This window comes from Drosophila nasuta, chromosome 3 (assembly GCF_023558535.2).
Source record: "Drosophila nasuta strain 15112-1781.00 chromosome 3, ASM2355853v1, whole genome shotgun sequence".
NCBI classification, from domain to species: Eukaryota; Metazoa; Arthropoda; class Insecta; order Diptera; family Drosophilidae; genus Drosophila; species Drosophila nasuta.
Window position 1 is genome coordinate 1,867,558 of NC_083457.1, and position 20,904 is coordinate 1,888,461.

The 20,904-nt window shown below is 37.1% G+C and overlaps 2 protein-coding genes across 2 annotated transcripts; both read right to left on the reverse strand.

Annotated features, from left to right (window-relative positions):
- Positions 1 to 79: 79 nt before the first annotated feature.
- LOC132788975 (leucine-rich repeat and death domain-containing protein 1) lies at positions 80 to 2,890 on the reverse strand. Its single transcript, XM_060796680.1, has 5 exons — positions 1,906 to 2,890; positions 1,658 to 1,840; positions 1,450 to 1,597; positions 1,048 to 1,359; positions 80 to 236 (listed from the first exon to the last, which is right to left on the reverse strand). Exons 1-5 carry the CDS (start codon positions 2,234 to 2,236, stop codon positions 80 to 82), a joined length of 1,131 nt encoding a protein of 376 aa, XP_060652663.1. The 5' UTR covers positions 2,237 to 2,890.
- A 711-nt stretch (positions 2,891 to 3,601) lies between these two features.
- On the reverse strand, positions 3,602 to 6,442 carry LOC132788974 (F-box only protein 39). The gene is made up of 6 exons (XM_060796679.1): positions 6,313 to 6,442; positions 6,099 to 6,253; positions 5,791 to 6,039; positions 5,389 to 5,733; positions 4,073 to 4,507; positions 3,602 to 4,002 (listed from the first exon to the last, which is right to left on the reverse strand). Exons 1-6 carry the CDS (start codon positions 6,398 to 6,400, stop codon positions 3,724 to 3,726), a joined length of 1,551 nt encoding a protein of 516 aa, XP_060652662.1. The 5' UTR covers positions 6,401 to 6,442; the 3' UTR covers positions 3,602 to 3,723.
- Between the last annotated feature and the right edge of the window lie 14,462 nt (positions 6,443 to 20,904).

A 20,904-nucleotide genomic window follows, 5' to 3' on the forward strand; every position in this document is an offset into this window, starting at 1 on the left:
TTATGAAACTAACACTTAATTAAACGTTGCAAATTTTATATACAAACATCCACAAGTATCGTAAAATGTCGCGAAATCTCTAATCATTATCATCATCATCATCATGTTCGTCATCGTCATCGGAAACTTTCCAGTTCAGTTGATAATATTTCTTTGAGTTGCTTGAAAGCCATTGGAGTGCGCAGTTCTGTGTGCAGAAGTTACAGGTGAACAACTGTTTCGAGGCACTGCCACGTCTGTAAAATCAAAGAAATTAAGTTAATCTGAAGGAAGGTGTGTTTTGAGATATTGATTCGTTGATTCTACTAATATTATTTACGAAGGAGAGTTGAGATGAAAGTAATATATTTTCCAAGATAAATAGTAGATTTAGGCGAATTTTCGAAATTCTAGTAACTACTTATTGGTCGCCTAAAAAGCCAACCGAAAATTGTAAATGTTCGCTGGTAAAATAAAGTAACAATAGGCGGAAAAAAATAACTAAACATCACTTTAGCTTGGCTGGTGATATGTTTGATAATATAATTTGAGTTGAATGAATGGCATAATAAATACGATTAGTTAAAGACATTAAGATAAAATAATGATATAAATATATTTCGAAGAAAACTAAGATTCTGTGATGATCGATCGTCATTAGATTCGAATTATGTTGGACGATAAAAATGTGATGAAACAATAAAAAGCCATGAGAACAAATGTTGCGAGTTTTTTCTGAGCATTAAGTGCGAAAAATGTGCGTCCTAGCAAATATTATTATTAGAATCAGTGTATCCGTTAAGAATACCCAAAACTTGTTTGAAGGACTGATATTCGGCCGCTAGCAAAAAAAAAATAAGTGAAACACAATAATTCTATGCTTTAAAAAATGTTTTTGTAGTGTTAAGTGAGGAATACCAAATATTTTTGGATTAAAAGTTTAAAATGGCATAAATGGGCTGAGATGTCATTAGGCATGGATTCATAAATGAGAAGAGTAACTTAATACCTTAGAAATCATCGTTGAATATGCTACGGAAAAGAAAAACCAAAATTCATTGTACTCACCGCTTGACAACCATGAAGTAGTAGGTTGTATAGAGGCATCGGGAGCAGTTTGTAGTCGTGCATCGGGCAATAGGCCCATTGTTGATGTGCGCACTCATGTACGGCTCGGGCAGCAGACGATGGAGCGCATCATTCTCATAGACGGGAGTTTGGCGATTCAGCTTCTCCACCGCATGCAAACAATCATCGTAGAGAGTGACTTGGTTCTCTGGCGAGGGGACGGGAAAGATTTTGCGTGTACCCACCGGCAGAAGCAAGCGAGAACGGTTTTCTAGCTCACGCACCCAGAAGAGCCCTTTCTTCGGGATGGAACTGTGTAACAATAGTAAGAGAAAGTTTAGCAAGCTGTAAATATGTATTTTGTTTATGCTCTCCTCTATCTCTTTCTATCTCTTTACTTACAGCGGTGTTAATTTCTGCCTGTTGTCGTAGAAATTCTGATAGAAACGCTCGTAGATCATGGGTATATAATTGACGGAGGTATTGTGAAAGATGCGCACATGATTCATGAACTTTGAGAGCGCCGCCGGTAGATAAATAAGAGCACAGCCTGCAAAATAGAGAACAAAACAAATGGCCAAAGAGTTTTCTCTTTTATGTGTCTACTCACGATCGGCGGCAAGTGACTGCAGCATGGGCAGATTGGCAATGCGCTCAGGCAGATGCAATAGCGCCTCGTTGTCGCTCACGTTGAGCTCGTTGAGACGCACGCATTCGCTTAGCTGCAGGGGCAGCCGGCGGAACTGATTGTTGGCAATGTTCAAATGCTCTAAATTGCGCAAGCTGCTCAGCTCTAAGGAAGAGTTCACGAATGGGGTCAATGCCAAATGGAATGGGGATATTACCGAACCTAAATACCTTTAGGCAGTTCAGTTAACTGATTGCCACTGACATTCAGTTGTTGTAGTTGCAGTAATAGTCCCAATGTGTTGGGCAGTTCCTTGAGAACATTGTTGGAAACATCGAGGAACTCCAGATTCTCCAGCATATAAATGTCGACGGGCAGTTCACTTAGATTGTTACCCGCCAAATGGATGAACTTTAGCGTAGTAATATTGAGCAGCCATTTGGGTATGACGGAAATGTAGTTCTCTTTGAGATAAACCTCCTCAAGGTCCTCGTAGAGAAATAAGTCCATGGGCACATCCTTAAAGTTCAAATAGCTCCAATGCAGTATGGTTTTATTCATTTTGAACGAACGCGTTTGTTACACAATATTTTCAATTTAATTGATACAAACGTATTTTGATAGCTGTTCGCGTTTTATTGTTTGTTTGTTTATATGCTTATATTTAGCCAGTTGAATTTCATTTTCTTTTTACGCGGTCATGATCAAATTTTGGCATGCGGCGCCTTCACTGTCACCCAATAAACTGGCCCCCCCAAACAACATCTGCAGGTATTAGCAACAGTTTGCTCTGTAGAGCAGGCTAAAATTGTCTCAAAAACTGATTTCGAAATGCTCGCAAACACGCAAAATTCTCTGATCATTATTACTCTTAAGTATATTTAAAATTTATTTTATTTATAAATTATTTTTTTTTCTACTTTTTTTGTTTGCATTTTCTTTTGTATGTCACACGGCCGTATACGTAATGTGCCGCCTGAAAGTATGCAATTGCGGCAAAAGCGGCAAAATTTAAAAAGCTCTTTTACTCTTGGCACTGACATTGAATTTTGTTGGTTTTCACTGCAGGCAGTTGCATTGATTTGCCTGTTGTTTTTATTGTTGTTGCACTTCCCAGTTCAAGGTCAGCGAATAAACACAAGCTTTCATCGTAGCTTTTTTGTGCTGACTGTTTAGCGCGGGTTCGAGCATTGAATTGAACTAAAAAGATTGCAGACCATATTGAAAAAAGTTCAGTTAGGTCTAAAAGCTTTCGTAGAAAGTAACTGTGCTAAATATAAGTGTACTAAATATGTTACTAAAACTTTGCTGTGTAAATGGAACTAAAGATGCGGACTTTATCCAACAAAACTGTTGATTGTCTTGTGATGTTTATTATTATCTATTAATAATTTCGTATAGAAACACAATAGACGCTCACTATTTCGTTGTGGAAAAACGTAAAACGCAATTTTTGATTTTGACGTAAATAAATTATATTTTGTATAAGACTGTTTTTTTTTTTTTTGTGACAGTTGTCACTTAGGTACTCCGTTGTGAGGTTTATTAATAGTGATGGTGGTGATGATGACCATGATCATGGTAATAGTATTCATCGTATGGTGAATAGTGGTGATGGTGGTGGGGATAATACGGTGATCCATAGTAAGACGATCCATAAAACGGCACCTCGACAGCTATGGGTAGAGGAAGTTCCACGCCGATAAATTGTGGCACTGGAACAGCGTCCAGTTGCCCTACGAGTAGGATTAATACGGAGACTGCATAAATAGCTGGAAACACTTTCATAGTTCGACGGTTGCGTATCAACTGAACAGAGCGTAGAGTTTAACATCTGCTTTATATGCTAAACTAGTTGTGAAATTTCACCACAAATTAGCAGTTAATTTTGTTGAATGTTTTTCCCCGCAGCAAAATTAGTAAGTTCAATAAATATTTGCTTTATTTGGCATAGCAAATCGTCAATAACTAATAAAGCTCTTCACCCTTTATCACAAGTCTTTCTTTCAACAAACATATATATGTACATGCCTTAAGTGGGCGTTACCTCACGCGCCCGCCTTAACATTCACTGTGAGTAGCTTAAAGTCGTGATCGCTGAGCAGATTCCATTTGTAGCCCAGGATCTGTGATATTTCTCGTTCTACAGCCTCATAGGAGCGAGAGTTCCGCTTCAGCCACAAATAGAAGTCATTGCTCCATTCTGGATGCCTTGGCCAATCGCACCTCAAGATGACAGCGAAGCGTCTAACGTGCAACGTTGCCAAATTCTTGGCAGTGCGTGCTATCAGCAACAGCGTCGATGTGGAGACCTTTTCACGTATAATCTACGTTGGAATGAAGTAACGTTAATAGGCAATACAATTCTTGGTTTTGTTTGGATGGCCACCAGCTTACCAGTGTGTCCAGGTTGAAGCACTGACGACACATCAGCAACAGCAGGCTGTCGATGCGATTGTGAAATGGCTTTGGGCTGCTGAAGCGCGGCAACAGTTCATGCCCATAGACCGCCAGAGTGTTCTTATAGTGATCCACCATGCGGATTACCAGCTCGGTGCGGATGCGCGCCCGAGGTGCCCAATAAGTGATGCTGTGGACAGGTGCCTCGGGTTGCATCACAACCTCGCCATCCGTTAGATTCTCCAGTCGCAGATGAACTCGCAGACGTGGATTGGTGAGCTTTAGGCTGCGCCAGGCCTTCACTCCGCAGGCGCTGATGGTCAGGTGATTGGGTGTATAGCAGTTTTGCAGCAAATGCAAATGACGCAGCTTCGTGTCCGCCAGCAGTGAGAGCACATCATCGTCTATGTTTTGTGGTGAGATGGTGAGCACCTGAACAATACAATAATAGTTAAAGTTTGATTGTCTATTGCGGGAGAGCAGGGAAGAGGAGTTGCCAATTTTTACACGGGATAAAAGCTGGTAGCAAAAAAAATGCTAAAAATTGTACAGAAATGAAAATGCGTTATAAGATTACTTCTTTTAAGATTTACGTATGGATTATTTAAGAACTTGAACGAGTACAAGTAATATAGTACCATAATGGCAGAGTCAACATAATTAGGTCAAACCTCAAGCTCATATCGTTTGAATGTATGGGTAATTCTCTGGCGAAATTTGTCACGTGCGACACTATTTACAGTAAAAAACCAAATTAACTAAAAGAATTTTAAAAATAAGTAAAGGTTATTTTTATAGGATTAGCACTCTAAAGCCCGGAACCTTTTCTGTTTTTCGATAAAATATATAAATTCGATAATTTTTTGGTTTTCGTACAAACTTGTTGAATTTGCAATTATCTTAAGATGGAAAAACAATTCCAAAATCATTCTTGGCTTAAATTAAAGTTTTTATCAAGTGCTCTAAGATTCATCCTTACTATGTATGTATGTGTTTTTTTTTCACTTTAGATGGTGTCGCTCACGACATTTTCGTCATATTGCTGGCAATTACGAAAATTTATATAGGAAATTCCAAAATCGTTTTTTATAAAGATTAAATCAGTATTTAAAACCCCATCGATGAGATCAGAAGAAAATCTGTGATTCTGATGTCGATGTCAGCTTGCTTTGGATTTTGTTTTTTTACATAAATTCGGCAAATACTTTTAGCATAAATTAGCTGTAGTTTCCGCTTTCCCCAGTTTACAAACTTCTCACATAATCGCTTAACCAAAAAGTGGAATTGACAACATTGCAGTGCTATGAACTCACCCGTAAATTGAGAAACAATCCTACATGCATGATGGGACAGTGCACCGTGGTCACATTCACCAAATTGAGGACACGCATTTTGGTGCAACAACTGCAAACAACTTCATCCAACAGGTGATTCGCCTCGAAACGTTCCAAAACAAAATCGACCAATTTCAAAGTATGCAGATCGGTCAGACGCAGCAGAAGTTCCTTTAGACCCTTCAGCAGCTGTCCGCCAGTGCCAAAGAGTTTTATGCCTTCGGGATCATTCGGCTGTGACATATTGCAAGGAAAATGATACACAAGCGAGCGTATGCAGCGACCCATGCCGATTAATTCGGATTGAGGATTGTGTTCGAGACCCTGAAAAAATAATATTAATATAATATTCATTTATACACATAGTGCATATGATTCTACCTTATCAATGCTCCACGACAGCAACGTCATAAACTGATAGATATTATTGAAGCTATGCCAGGGGCGAAACTCGATGCCTCTGAGGTGTTTACCGATGCGAGCCAAACAGTTCTGGGTACGCATATGATCTAAACAGTATTGCCAACCCGAGTAATAGTTGTACTTCGGTCGCGTCAACGTCCGATCATCGACCACAAAGTTGTGCCACACCGTCGGCAAGTAGAACGTTCTGTACCAGTGTCGGCAAACCTAAAAGATCCGACAACATTTAACATGATTCTGCAAGGAGAGAGCGAAAATCCACTTACCAAGCTTGCATAGTAGCGCTCTTTGGGTGTGAGATAGGTGAATATTTCCTCCAACGCGATGTTGGGCAGTTCGGACCATCGGGAATAGACGCGCTGCGATTCATCCAGTTGATCATTTTCGTCATCATTATCTTCATCAATATCTATATAGCAGGCTGACAGAAAAGGTAAAATTGTATTTCAATTTCGTTTAGCTTTTTTAACTTTGCTTTACCTTTCTCATTTTCATCGATCTTCCAGCCTGCCTTGTGCATGACCTCGAGCTGGGCGCTTCCCTTGCGCCCAGCATTAATTGTGGACATATTTGTATTTAATTAGTTTTTTCCTCTGATTTTGGGTACGAAATTATTTACAACATGAGAGAAAGAACACAAACACACATTACTACTACTATATTCCACTCTAATTTTGAAATTTTTGGCACAGCTCGCTGTTGAAATTTGTTTTTGTTTTTTTTTCTTCGGTTTTTTTGTTCTTATATGAGATTTATTTTTATATAGTTGCGACGGTCGAATCGTTCTCGCGTGGCGCGTTGCGTTCCGTCGCGTTTGGGAGACGACTGACAGTCTTCACACAAATTCCTTCAAGACTACACACTAAAATGCTATTTTCGAAAATGGGAACGAAATAAACGAAAAGTTTCGTCAAGTTTCGAAATTGTTAGAAAGCCGCGCGCGCACATTCGTTGAAAATTTGACGGTATTTATTTTGCTTACGATATTTTATTATATTTGATTTTGATACTCTTTCGTCTTTGTCTTCGTTTTCGTTTTCGTTTCTTTTTTTCTTCTGTGTACAGCGAATGAAACTGATGTGTTCGATGTTATTGTTATAATTAGATGCCGGCATTATGTGGCATAGGGCTCAATGTGGCAGCAAACTGGGGCAACTTGTTGATGTTGCCGCTGACTGTTTCATTGAGGTGTTTATTATAAATAAACTTTTTTGTTGTGTCTGCCCGGCGAAACGCGATCTAAAACTAATCGCTACACCAGCTGACTCTCTTAGTATTACCCATAACGCATTCGAAGTTTCTTTTCATTGTGCTGATTAGGTTTACCAGATGACGTCGTGATATGAGGGTAAATATATACTATAAATGTTTGCAGTTCCAAAATAAGACTCATATAAATAAAGTGACTAAGAAAAGGGCTGCAAATTGTGAGAAATCCATTTGTGTAATTGAAATCAAACATTATTTACTGATTTTCTTTTGTTTCTCAATTTTGAAGTGATAGTTAAAATGTTCTTATTTGTAGATAGAAATGGAATTTGAGAAAAATGTTGGCAAAAACGCATTTCACAATCCTGTCGGCTTCCTTTGACATTTGACACCACTTTGCAGCGCCTTTTGCAGGGAAGTGTAATGTCCTTATCGCTTTGCCATTCTGCTTCTCAGCCATTGTTGTTGCCGTTGACGATGCCACCAACTGCTGTCCATTTGCCATTCTCCATTGTCCATGGTCCAGTGTCTGGATGCCATCACCATTGAGGAGCTGCACTACGCTGGACGCCACTACACAGAGGCCATTGTCATTTCCGGCAACGCAGCAGGTACACTTAGCGGAAACAGCTGTTTTGTATTTGTAGCTTGGCGTCAGAGTCTGAAAGGAGCAGGAAAATGTAAAGGCATTTTGCAATTTTCTTTTGGCGTCAAGAATTTTGTGTAAAGTGACCAAAAGCGACTTGGTACTTGTTGTGCTGTTGCCTTTGTTGTTGGCTACGTTTTCTCCATCTGTTGCAGTGTAAAAATATCCGTTGCCTACTTTTAGGATCAGCGCATATTTCGCGCCAAAGCACTTAAAAATATACTGAATATTTTATAAGTTGTGCCCAACGAGCTGGATGTAAACAATGTGAAATGTGCAATGTGCAGTGGCCCCGTAATTAAAACAAATTTAAAAGCAGTTAACACATACACCAACACCAAACACACATACATACAACAAACACACGTGATACACAGCTCAGAAGTGAGCTGGCAGCACTTCCGCATTTGGTTTGAACACATCAAATATGACAGCAAAACGTTTTCGTTTTCGCTGCCACAAAATTTGACTATGCAAATTTGAATGTCAACAAAAAACTTGCAGTTTAACCCAAAAACCTTATTTTGCGGCGTCGTTTGCCATTTGCCGCTTCTGGCAACAATTTCGTAGCATTTACCAAATGCTTTCGACTCCTCTCGAGTTTGGCAGCACGAAGCGCATTGCGCAAAATTTATGCAATCTGTCGGTGTTTAGTTTATGCGTACGTATGTGTGCGCACACTTATTAGAGATGTGTGCGTGAAGCGCTAAATGGGATGTCAAATTGTAAAATACTCTGATTTTTGAGGGAAAATATTAAGTTATAAGTATTTTCCTTAATTGCAGTCAAATTTTTATGATCTATTTATTTCTTACACGTTTTCATTAAAATGTAATAATAAGATTTGTTTTAAACAAATGGTTTTTTGTTAGCCTGATGTCCTGTATTCGTTTAGCATTTTATTCTTAGCTTCAATAGGTAGATAATATTCTTATTATTGCAGTTTTATCGTTAGCGAATCATCGTCATCTTAAATACTTACATAGTATTTACCATTAGTTTACCGCTCTGGTTAAGTGTGTCCAGTTTAGCGTCAGGGGAAATTCCCCCACGGAGTATAGATGGCTAGTATTGCTTGTCTGCTGTATGTAAAAATTTTGTATCTTTACTCGTTTTAAACATGTTATTTCTGCCCATTTATAGATACACAGTATGCTTGCTGTAAATATTATATTCTTAATTGTAAAAAGTAGATTGCGTGCGATATTTCGTCAAACTTTCATCTCTGACATGCATATGCATGAACGGAATCATATATGTGTACATACATACATATATACGTAAATAGTTGAGAGCCCGCGTATGTGTATGTGTGTCTATGTGTAACGGCAGCTTAAAACTGTAAAACAGGAAGTTGCTCGTTGGCTTGGTTAGCCAAGCCCGGCCAAGCACTCGACGCTGTCTTCCTGACTGCCAATTGCATTGTTGTTGCTCTTGTTGTAGCTGAAGTTATCGTCCCTGTTGCTGTTGTTTTTGTTGTTGCTTATGTTGTTGTTGTCCATGTTGTTCTTAATTTTGCTGTTGGCCTTGCTCAGGTGCATCGCGTTGGCAGCTGTTTTGGGCCATTGTTTAGCCGTCGGATGTTGCCAAGTTCTGGCATTTAATGTACAATTTTGCAGCATTTTAATTACATGCTCTTCCATGTCTCTCTCTCTCTCTCTCTCACTCACTCGCTTCTATTACATTATTCCAAGTGCTGTTAACTTTGCCATGTGGTTATGCAAATTGGCGGCTTATGGCAATGGCTAAAATGTCGCATGACTTTGATTTTTGTTCATATGCAAACTGCATTTGCGTTAAACATTTTAAATGCAAATCATTTGCCAGTTGCTTTTAGCAAGTCATTTAATTTTCGTTGTTTTACTTTCATAGCATAACTTGTAGCGTCTTAGCCTGTTGGCTAAATTTCTGTCTAGCCTGCAGAAGGGTTTGGAAGTAGAGAGAATACGTGAGTTTTCGCTTGAGTACTTATGATATATGCAACTATTTACTTATTCATTCGTAACTTAGAATTAAGTTCTAAGGTTCAAGGCGCAGCTTGAGCAACTGGGGCCTTCAGGCTGATTGGCAATTAAAACTAATAATTATCTCATAATTAAATAATGTAAAGTACAGGACAATCTCAATTTATCTGACTATCTGGAGTGTTCTCCCAAGAGAGTTAAAAATGTATAATAAACCAAAACGAGCCTAGCACCAAAAGTGTCCGCCTGAAGGATAAATGTGATTTAGTTATATTCCCATCAGTACTCTAAATATGTTTGTCATATTACAATGGCTCTCAAATTACGAAAATTTTGCCCATATTTTGTTAAACAAAAAATTATATTAATATTGATATAATAAACTTTGAATTGATTTGTATATAAATTATAGAGGCAGAGTGAGCGAGCTGAATAGCTTTATAGAGTTACTTATAGGAAGGTTTAAATGTACTTAATGTAAATAAATTACATATAGTATGTCTGATTTTTAATTGGAAGACTGAAAATTTTCCCGATCCAAGATTAACTTTAATGTTGTTAAATATTTATTAATTTGTTAATTTTATATAAGGGACAACAAATAGCTCATCGCTATTAATTGTAGAAGGGATCTCGACACACTTGAGATTAAACTTTTCATTTACTCTACAGAATTTTCGTCTCCTATCTCAAGCCTCATTTCCAACATGTGCATGGTTTTCCGAAAACTTTCTGACAGTTGCAACTGCCGGCTATGAATTTGGATGCGCAGCTGTTACTTATGCAAAGTTCTTCTGTTGAGTGGATAACTTAAAGCCCCGAAGTTTTATATAAACTCCTCTCACATACATATAAGACTAAATCTCAATCACTGCGCTCACCCACCAAACACCCAAATCTCAAACTCCTGCTGCAAAAGCAACAACAACAACAACTCAATTGCAATTGTTCTGGCGTTGTCACTTTAGTGCCCAACCCTTGTTGGAGGTTTGGGGTCCGATGCCACCCTTCGTAATTTGCCTTGACAATAGTCATGCATTTTAATTGAGCAGCAGCTGCGGTTCATCTAGACCGCCCCCCTCCACTGCCATCCAGCAAAAACACTCTCGGCCACACCCCTTGGCCACCCACTAAATGCAGCAAATTGTGGCCATTAAAAAAATGGCATTTAAAATAGAAACTTTTTACATTTTTTTTTTGCTTTTTTGCTTTTTTTTGTAATATTTTCCGCTTTTTGTGGGGAATGACAGCAATTATTTGTAAAATATTTATATTACAATTGAATTGAAAAAGTTTCTGTATGTGGCAGTTGCCCTGCAATAATAAAAACACGAGGAACAACTTTTTTGGGGAGTCTCTAATAAAATGAATGGAAATTAAAGCACTGCGAATATTTGTTGGTGTGTGCAAAACAATTAAGCTAAAATTGTTATTGCAATTTGAAAACAATTGTCAAATTATGCAAATGCCGCCTGATTGCCAAAGTACTTTTCAACACCACCCCCTCGATGCCTCGCAAAGTGTCTCGCCCCCCTTTGTTGAAGCTAACAAGGTAAACAACTCCACACTCCTTGACAACCTGCGAATGCTGCTCAAAGATTTATGGCCACTGCTTGAGGCGCAATTCTTCTGGTTTCTACTCTTCTTTCTTTGTCCGCTGCTAGTGTGGGTTCTATGGAGAAGATGCCGCACACAAAAGTTGAAAGTGGCACGTTGTCAGCTGCAATGCGATTGCAATTTGCATAAAAATTCATTGGTTATGCGGCAAGTTGACAACACGCAAGAGCCAACAGGCTGTCATACTTAGCTGACTGGAGTGGAAACTTGAATATTCTTTCTGGCCTAAGTCTATGTTTAGGATGAGTCGAATAAGTTTATTATTATTATTATTATTATGAAATTACCAGCAATTATAAAGTGCGGGTAATTTTGTTTGTGTAAAGCAATAGCTACAAAGGCCTTCTTCTTAAAATCTATTTTATAATATGAGATAACTTAAATAGGTATTTACATATATACAAATGTGTGCACTTATTCTAGTTATTTATGTACAGTAAGGATAAACTTGTATGTTGATGTAAAGGTTTATGGATTTAAGGAATTGGATAGTTGTGGTTATGTTCATAGAATCTAATATTTCTTCTAAAGTTTTTTGAAGGTATTTATGTCTGTGTTCAATGTAGGTAGGGCATTCAAGGAATATGTGAGATATGGTGAGGTTAAGGTTACATTGTTGGCATATGTGTGGAGGTGTTTTATCAAGTAGGTGGCTGTGTGTCAGTTTAGTGTGTCCTATTCGGAGTCTCATAAATTTGATGGTCTCTAATCGAGAAATAGTTGGTTTTAAAAGTTCGATATTGCTCTGTTTTTTGTGTTAATAAGTTTGTAGTGTATAGATGTGTTGTTCCATATAAGGTAATTTTGGTCTTTCTTGTGATTGTTGATGTATTTAAGGGTATCCGATACGTTATAGTTTTTTACTGATATTAATGGTAGTGCGGTTGCTTGCTTAGCAGCTAGGTCTGCAAGCTCGTTGCATAAGTTTATTACTATTGTTTGGCTAGAATATGAACTTTTATTCACTCAATAAATGTTTGCAATCGATAATACAATATTTCGCATTTTTCACAGTGATTATTATTAATTAAATATTCTTGTATTAATAACAGTTTAAGAATGAAGTCAAGTCAAAGTATAAGAATTCTAGATCTAAGAGATTTATCAGTCCTTATTGTTGTATACGATATATTCACAATGCTGTTATACCACATATATATATATATATATATATATTTCAAGCATATTTTAGTATTTTCAGTATAATAATTTTGTATATTTTAAGGTTGTATTTTAGGTCTCTAAGATATGGCAGTTCTTGTTGCTTTGGTTGGCAAATTGGTATATTTTGTTGTATATGATATACTCCGAATAAAGTATCACACCGTTATACCACATATGTGACATATTTTAGTAGTGGTATTTTCAGTATATTAATTTAATATATTTTAAGGATAAAACGACTTTTTTATAAAATTAGTTTCACTTAAATATAACAAAGCTCGCATGTCTCGTTATTCTTAATACTTGACCGTGGGGAATTTATATTAAGTAAGTATAGACAAAGCCATGAAATAGTTAGGCATGCGATATATTCAATACGCATTATGACGATGTAGAAAACTACAAATAATTACAAATTTTATACTGTTAAAGTAAAACCACAGAAAAGCAATAAATTGAAAAACTGCTTACAGGCAAAAGTTAAGGATATTTGACTATTCTTAGCATTCGATTTGAATTATGCAAAAAGAAACAACATTCAAAGTGGAATTTGTTTTTAAATTGTGGCAAGGTGCTGTGGTTAGTGAGCCTGAAAAAGTCAACTTTCAATAAAAGATGGCAGTGACCACAATCACATTGTGTGCCACATCCGCCAGTTTTTACTTCTCTCCCGCTCTCTCTCGCTCTCTCTCTCTTTCTCACTCTATCATATGCGTTCGCAGTGTCACTGCTGCTGTTACATTTCCGTTACATTAACAAAGCGCCATTGAGCGGCACGAACAACACCAAACAAAAGCAGAAAGAACCAAGGGCAACAAGCAGCAACAAAAATGGCGCACACGCTGCGCTTTACAAGTGAAAACTAGTTTGGGTTTTTGGGACCCAAAACAAGGGCAACAACAAGAACTACAAACAAGCCGAACAACGACAACAAGAACGGTCATTATGCTACAGAGTGGGGGCAAAAGGGCAACCAGATGGCACAATTCGCTTTCCTCGTCTCCTCCCCCGCTGCTGGGTGCGTGTGTATTTTTCGGTCAGTTTTGTAATTGAATCACGTTTTGTATTAAATAAACTTTTCAAATTATCGAAAAATTGACTTGCACTACAAACACCGCCGCCTAGTTTCATTTACTGTCTGTGTGCGTGCCCCGTTCACGGTACTCTCTCTCTCTCTCTCTCTCACTCTCTCTCCCTCTCGCTCTATCACATATGGTCTCCAGCTTTCGCACTTTGCGTGTGTTGCGTGTGGTTTGTCCATTAACATAAAAAACGCAGCTTTCGCTAGTGTGTGCTTTTGTTGTATGTGTGTTTTTTTTATTATTTTATTTTCTTTTCAGTTTTTTATGCAAAACACTTGACAGCCTCATTAGTATTGAAGCGGTTAAAAGTTATATAAGCACCGCTCCCCCTCACTCACAACTTCGCCACGTGAGGATATTCGCTTTAACGCGCGCGCACAAAAGTATGCAACACGTTTTCGACTTGTCGCCATTTTTTGTGCGAGGATAGAAAGAGAGGGGGGGAGAGAGAGTGCTGCTCATGCGATTTGATTTTCCATTTGAATACTTTTTGTTTGCTGCATAATTAAAGTAAAACGAGTTAACAAACAAACAAATGAATTTATTTTTGCGATCACGTACAACCCTCGACGAGGAACTTGCTCATTTATCGGGCACAGCCTGATGTTGCATACACATCTATATATACACACAAGAACAACAATTGCAGCAACAACACAATGCATTGGCTGCATTCTTTTCATAACATATTTTGCATGCAATGCTGCGTGTCTGGCAAGCTTGGCGCCGTCGTTTTGCACCCAGATGAATGCATTCGAAACTGGGTGACCAGTGGCCATTCTCACACACACACACACACACACACACACACACACAGACACACGCGCGCTGTTCACAATCAATTCACATACACAAACTCACACATGCAGCCGAAAGCAGACAACTTGTTTTCGCGCCATTTGCACGCGTCATGAATTTTTCATAAACATTTAAAGGGATTTCATTACAATATACAATATACCTACATATAAAAGAAGTACACACATATTTGTATACAAATGCATGAATGCATGTGTGTTCGTGTGTCTGTGCATGTGGAAACATCCAGCATCGCTCGAACTCCGCATATTTGACTGAAGTCTTTATAGTTTTGCATAAACATTAATTTGACTGAAACACAAAACTGTTGTTAAATATTGACAAAAATATTAAAAACGAATTCAAATTGCTTAGCAATTATTTAAATTAAAATAAATTGAAATAGTCATCTATAATTCATTACTATCTTTTATAAGGTAAAAAGCAAGGAAACCACTTATAGAGTATTTGTATGACGATCATTGATACTCACTTCGCACTCGTTTTGCATATGTACAGGCTCCGAAGGGCATGTAAATTAAAAATTAAATTTTGTTCACAACATGCATTTTGGCATCTGTTGTACGTTTGCTTACAACAGAAAATTGCGGGAGGGCGTTGTGGGTTGTGGTTATTGAGGTGGAGTGAAACCCATACAAGTTAAACTGACAGAACCTTCAATAAGCTCATTTTTAAGCCATTAAGTAATTAAGGTTGAACAATTTGCCAGTTGTAAATGTGTATGTAATTGCAATTGTAGGTCGATGCCATCGATTCGACTTTATTTCAAGTAATATTTATGTAACTTTTGAATAAATTCTATTTAAAAATCGATGCTTGACGTTCATTTAACAAAAGTTAAATGACATTTTTTTGTATTTAGCACATGACGTTATAGTTAATTGTGTATCCAAAAGAATTATGTTTATACCCACTATCCGCTTGGGTTGAAGGGTATTATATTATAGTTTTGTGCGTTCAGGAAATGTATGTAAGAGGCATCTCCAACCCTATAAAGTATACATATGACATATGTAAATTCTTGATCAGAGACTATAATAAATAGAGCTATAATTTTTTTTTATAAATTTTGTTTACAGCATCTGTTATGTTTGCACGATGTTTGAAATTTTTACAACACCCACTTCCGCCCTACAAATCGATCAAAATTGAATAACAAGCGTCACAAAGCTAGAGTCACGATTTTTGGTACATACAATAATACCGATCAGATAAAAGTTGTCGAAGTTATCGAAGAAATATTTTTGTAAGAGTAAAAACGCCTACTTTCTTTAGGTCTTAGTTGCATTGGCTGACAATCTGCTATATTCATATTCTATGGTATATATTGAATGTAGTAATGTTTTAATATGTAAAATAGCATTCGGTATATAATATTTTCAGTATTTTATATTATATTTGAATTAATTTTGAATATTTTAAAATTAATACCGCACTGTTGTTCTTTTACTTTTAATGGGTGTATCACAGTCGAGCACATCCGACTGTAGCTTTCTAACTTGCGTTTTTATGTCAGTACTAGAATATACCTCTTAAATTTCGTTTCTGCGTGAGGTATTCGTAATTTATTGTTTTCCTTGCTACACCTCAAGGTGAATATGTTGAACTTCACCTCAAGCTCAGGCCATAAAACTTCAATTAGATTTTGATGAGTGTCGCTCAGTTCAGCTCAGCTGGCAAATCTTTTTATCAGCCACAAAACAGGCCAACAAGTTTGGTAAAAACGCCTTTACAGCAAATCAGCTTTTAGTGGTTAATTACTCCCACGTGGCATGACAAACATTTAATGGCCATTGCGGCCCAGTCAAACAGGCTTCTTTCAGACTAAAATGCAAATAGAGATATGGGGATGAATGTGCTGGAGTCGCATTCTCATTGCCATGGCTATTTGCTATGGATTGTCACTTGAGCACTGAAACTGAAGCTAAAACTGACGCCAATTTGCAGTTACGACTACGCGCACCGTTTCATTAAAAATAATACCTAACATTCTCAAAGACAAACTACCCAGAATCCAACCTGTCCCATAACCGTGATGCCACCCACCGGCAGCGAATTAAATGAAATTAGTGCGAGTTGAAACAGTGTGCATAAAGTGTGTTGTGGGGGGCAAGAGAGAGAGAGAGAGAGAGAGAGAGAAAGGTAGCATTAAACGGGCTTAGCAAATACGCACATCAAATTACTAGCATCACTCCCGCTTGCCACTCCTCCACAACTCGATTCAACCCGACTCGACTCGACTCGACATTATTCATATTTTATAACCCTAACGGCTGCTGACTGCAACACAAAACGACCCCAGCACACAAAAATGAGGAAAGTCGAGTTGGCAAGTACAACAATTATGGTTTCACTTTATTTGCTGTGTATGTGTGCACATGGATCCCCGTGTATACGAGTGTTTGTGTATGTGCGTGTGTGTGTATCTCTGTGCATGTTGCGATGTTTGTGCTAACGTTTAGCCTTAGCCTGACTGGGGCACGAAAGCCGCTCTTCTGCTGACATTATAATTCCTGTAGTGTGTGGATATACCCTTACCAAACGGCATACAAATGAGTCCACAAAAAGGGTTAGACCAGATTTCTATTGGTTTTTTTGATGTTCATAATAGATAGGGTTACAGGTAAAAATTGTATTCTTAACGTATGATGGTATATTATTTAGAATGAGAAGAGAAAATAGAGCTGTTCTTTCAGGGATGAACATATTGCATATTAGAAAATACGTTATTTTTGTCACAGGATGGCAGATACGAAATAAATAAGGATAGGCTCATTTTAAAAACTAAAAAACTATAGAAACAGAACATAACATCCCAAATTGACTATTTAAATCTATTAAAGAAAACTAAATTATAATTAATTAATACATTTGAAGAATCAATAATCATTAGTTATATGATCAATAGAAAAAGTTAAAATAATAATATGCATTAATTAGTTACAACTGTTCATAAGTAAATAAAAATATGACCAATAAAGAAATACAAATAGGACCGCAATAATCCTAATAATAATATGTACTAATTATGTACATCTATACTCTGAATATTATTTTTAGTGTAGATTTCTATAGCTTTAATATAATATTTTTGTAACAATTTTTCATTTAAGTGTTATGTGGCGTAAGTAACATCAAATAATTGAAAATACATTTTTTTTAAATACACCTAATTATCAATCTAACAGACCAATATTAATGGTAAATGTATTTTATGTGGCGTAAGTAACATCATATAATTGATAATATTATTTTAAACACAATTAGTTATAAATGTATCAGACAAATATTAATGGTAAATAGATTAAAATCAGATTTTGTTTGCAAGTGTAGGTATTCATCAGTAGTGTCTGCTGACTATAAAATATGATTTATACATCGTTTACATACAACCATGAAAGAGTGAGATCGAGAGAGACAGAGTGAGTGAAAGATTCACCCGCTATGAGCGACCTTTGCTCAGCTGTAGCTGGCACGCACTTCTTGCATATTTATGCAGTTTTAATTGTGTGTTTGTTTGTGCGCGTTTGTGTGCTAATTATTGTCAGTTAGCTGGCGCATATGGGTTTTAATTAGCGTCCCATCAAAGTGGAGTAGCGGGGATAGCAAATAATGGCAACGTTTGTATTTTTCATGATTTTGCATTTGGCTTGTAATGACTTATAATTAATTGGCATTCAATGCAAATACTCCATATTTGTTAGATGACTAACTAATTCACTTAAGTGTTCAATAATTTAAAAATGAATGTCATAGATGGGGGTGCTTCAAAATGAAAGTGAATATAGTTACCTTTTGCGTAATTAATATGAGTGGAAACAACTCAACAACAAGATTAAAACAAAATTTGAATTTAACGTATTATAAGTTAAATTAAATTAAAGATGAATGTTTTATTTTTTCACTTTCAGTTTTAATTTTGAAGTGCATAAAAATGCGGAGAAGTTAAACAAGGTCCGAATCATAGGGAGAATATGGTTTGATCATTTACGACTGCAGGTAACTTATTGAAATCATTGAAATTAAAAGCGGATGCATATACACTGTAGCAGCACAGTGGTCGAAATGTAATTGTAATATCCATTCTGCACGTATTTACATTTCTGAAAGCACTTTATGAACCAACAATACTTTGGTTTCCCAATTTACAGACTCTGTTGGTATCATAATCAAAAACGCATATTCAAATGCAATATACAAAATGTAACTGTAAATGTTTTGAAAGATAGCCAAAATACCCACAAAAACTCAGGCTGAGAGGGAGAGGGATCGAAATACAGAGTCAGACAGGGCCAAATGGAGCGGAGTGCATTGGAAGTGCTGCAGCCGTAGAAAGGAAGAGGAAGCGCCGAACGTTTATTTCATCGTCTAAATGGAGTTTTGCATTGCAAGGCGAGAGAGGTGTTGGAGAGGCGAAGCATTCTCGATGCCATTTGTTAAGTGCAAGTTCAATAGCATTAAGAGTGCAACACAAATAACCATAAATTCGGTAAAAGCTGCAAATTTTGCATATTTTTGCTGGCTGTCGTTTGCTCTCGCTCGATTGTGGAAATGAAGAGGGTGGCGTTTCTCTCACTGTGATTGCAAAATTTCAGCATAGGCAAACAGATCCTTTTCATATCTCGTATATATATGTACATATGTATATATTCATATACATACATACATGCAAAATACATATAAATTTGATTTTTTTGTTGGCAAAAAATGCTGGTTTTTAAATAGATTACGTATACGCTCTGGTGCTCAGCAGTTGGATGTGATTTATTGAGGCGCCTCACTGTCCACAACGGCGACTATCGCCAAAGTCCGGCCAAGCAAAGAATTTGCCACTTCTTTAAGTTATTTTAATATTTACGCTCGTGTAACATATGGTCGAATGTCGAAGAGGCGAGTTGGATGCCGGGGGGCGTTACAATAAATTGCCAGGCCAACCACAATGATTTACTGCAGTAAACAGCAGCCACCACAGAGGAGCAACAACAGCAACACTACTCCATATTACGTATACACACCTTTGTGTATGCGTGCGTGTGCTTGTTGTATTCCGACATGTATTGCTATAATTCTATTTTCTACTCAAAACCACATTTATATTTATTACTTTAGCATAAATCTTGTCGCATTTTCGCATTTGTGTCGAATTTGTCGAGTTTACTAGACAGGAGGAAAACTCATCCACTTTCGCCGCCCCCTCGCATAACAGCACAACGGCAGCAATGGCAGTAGCAGCCTCCCCCAAAAAACTAGTCGCTGGCACGTCTACAGCTTTAGGTAAACAATAAACTGACCCCAAACTCGATAGCAACCTTACCTGATGTTGTTCCTTACGTACTCTCATATGTGGGGTGCGAAATATATGGTGTGTTGGTTTTTTTTTGTATCACACATGAAATGAAGTGAACATAATTTGCCATCGCACATCGAGTTGCATAAATTTTGTGCGCTGCTCTAATAAAAGTATCGTAGTTGTCAAATGCAAAGAAAGCCATTTGGCCACCCAGGTACAGGTCAAATAGCTAGGTCAAAAGCAATTCGTTGCAAAATAGTTAATGTTAAAGCCACACTTTAAGTGACCAAGTACTATATAAAAGAATAAGTCTAATACGTTTAAGTATGGGATAACAGCTGTTGAATAGTTCATTTAAATTAACTATTCACTGTAGTATATTATTATATATTACATTTTTAAAGGCGCTACCTATATAATAGAAGGGTATTATAGCTAATGTTGGAAACAGGCATATGGAGGGATTAATTATATATGTCCATATGTATGTATATTCTTAATCAGCGTAAAATGCCGAGATGAGGTAGCCATGCTTGTTCTTCCGCTTATCTGTCCTTGGTTGACAATCTAATATATTTTGTACTCATCGGAATATTTCAGTATTTTTTGGTATATTAAATTGGTATGTTGGTATCTCACAGTCGAGCACACTCGAACTTTCTTACTTGTCATTTATTTTCTTTCGCTATATTTAGTTTTTGCAAATTCTATTAGCCTGTACTTTGTGTTGCTAGTGTCGATAACAGACAAGTGGCGCTTTGTTATCGATTTCCCAATTTCTTCCATTTCCTGTCGATACTCTCTATTTTAGGTGTCATGTAGCAAGTAATGATAACTAGACTTATGTGTTCAGTAGTGCGTATCCATAACATTAAATTAAGTATAGAGTTGTGTATAAAGTTTAACGGTCAATAAATGAAACAACTCCACACTAACAACTTGAGCTTTAGTGTAAATCAATTATAATATACCTTGCAAAGAAGAGAGAAACTGGACTCAATAAGCAAATAACCATTTCTAAATTGCTATTGAATTTAAGAAGTATTTGAGCTCAATTATGTGACACTAAAACTAGCCAATTCTTGCTGGCAAACAAGTGGAGCAATGTGCAAACCTGTTTAACTGTATTGAGGTCTAACTGCAACAATTATTTAACTTTGTTTAGGACAAACTGAGCGGGGGGTAAATGTCAAAATGTTAGTCCAAAGTTGTAGGTTAAATGTCACAATAAGCAAAAACTGTGCAAAAATGCAGAATTATGTCTGATGGGTGCCTGTCAAA

Excerpts from the sequence above, each read along its gene's own strand:
- LOC132788975 (XM_060796680.1), bottom strand. The coding sequence starts at position 2,236 with ATGAATAAAACCATACTGCATTGGAGCTATTTGAACTTTAAGGATGTG. Across the intron at positions 1,841-1,905 it reads GTTAACTGAACTGCCTAAAG|AGCTGAGCAGCTTGCGCAAT; the intron begins GTATTTAGGTTC and ends ACTCTTCCTTAG. Across the intron at positions 1,360-1,449 it reads AGGCAGAAATTAACACCGCT|TTCCATCCCGAAGAAAGGGC; the intron begins GTAAGTAAAGAG and ends ATTGTTACACAG.
- LOC132788974 (XM_060796679.1), bottom strand. The coding sequence starts at position 6,400 with ATGTCCACAATTAATGCTGGGCGCAAGGGAAGCGCCCAGCTCGAGGTC. Across the intron at positions 4,508-5,388 it reads GATTGTTTCTCAATTTACGG|GTGCTCACCATCTCACCACA; the intron begins GTGAGTTCATAG and ends TGTATTGTTCAG. Across the intron at positions 4,003-4,072 it reads GCTTCAACCTGGACACACTG|ATTATACGTGAAAAGGTCTC; the intron begins GTAAGCTGGTGG and ends ATTCCAACGTAG.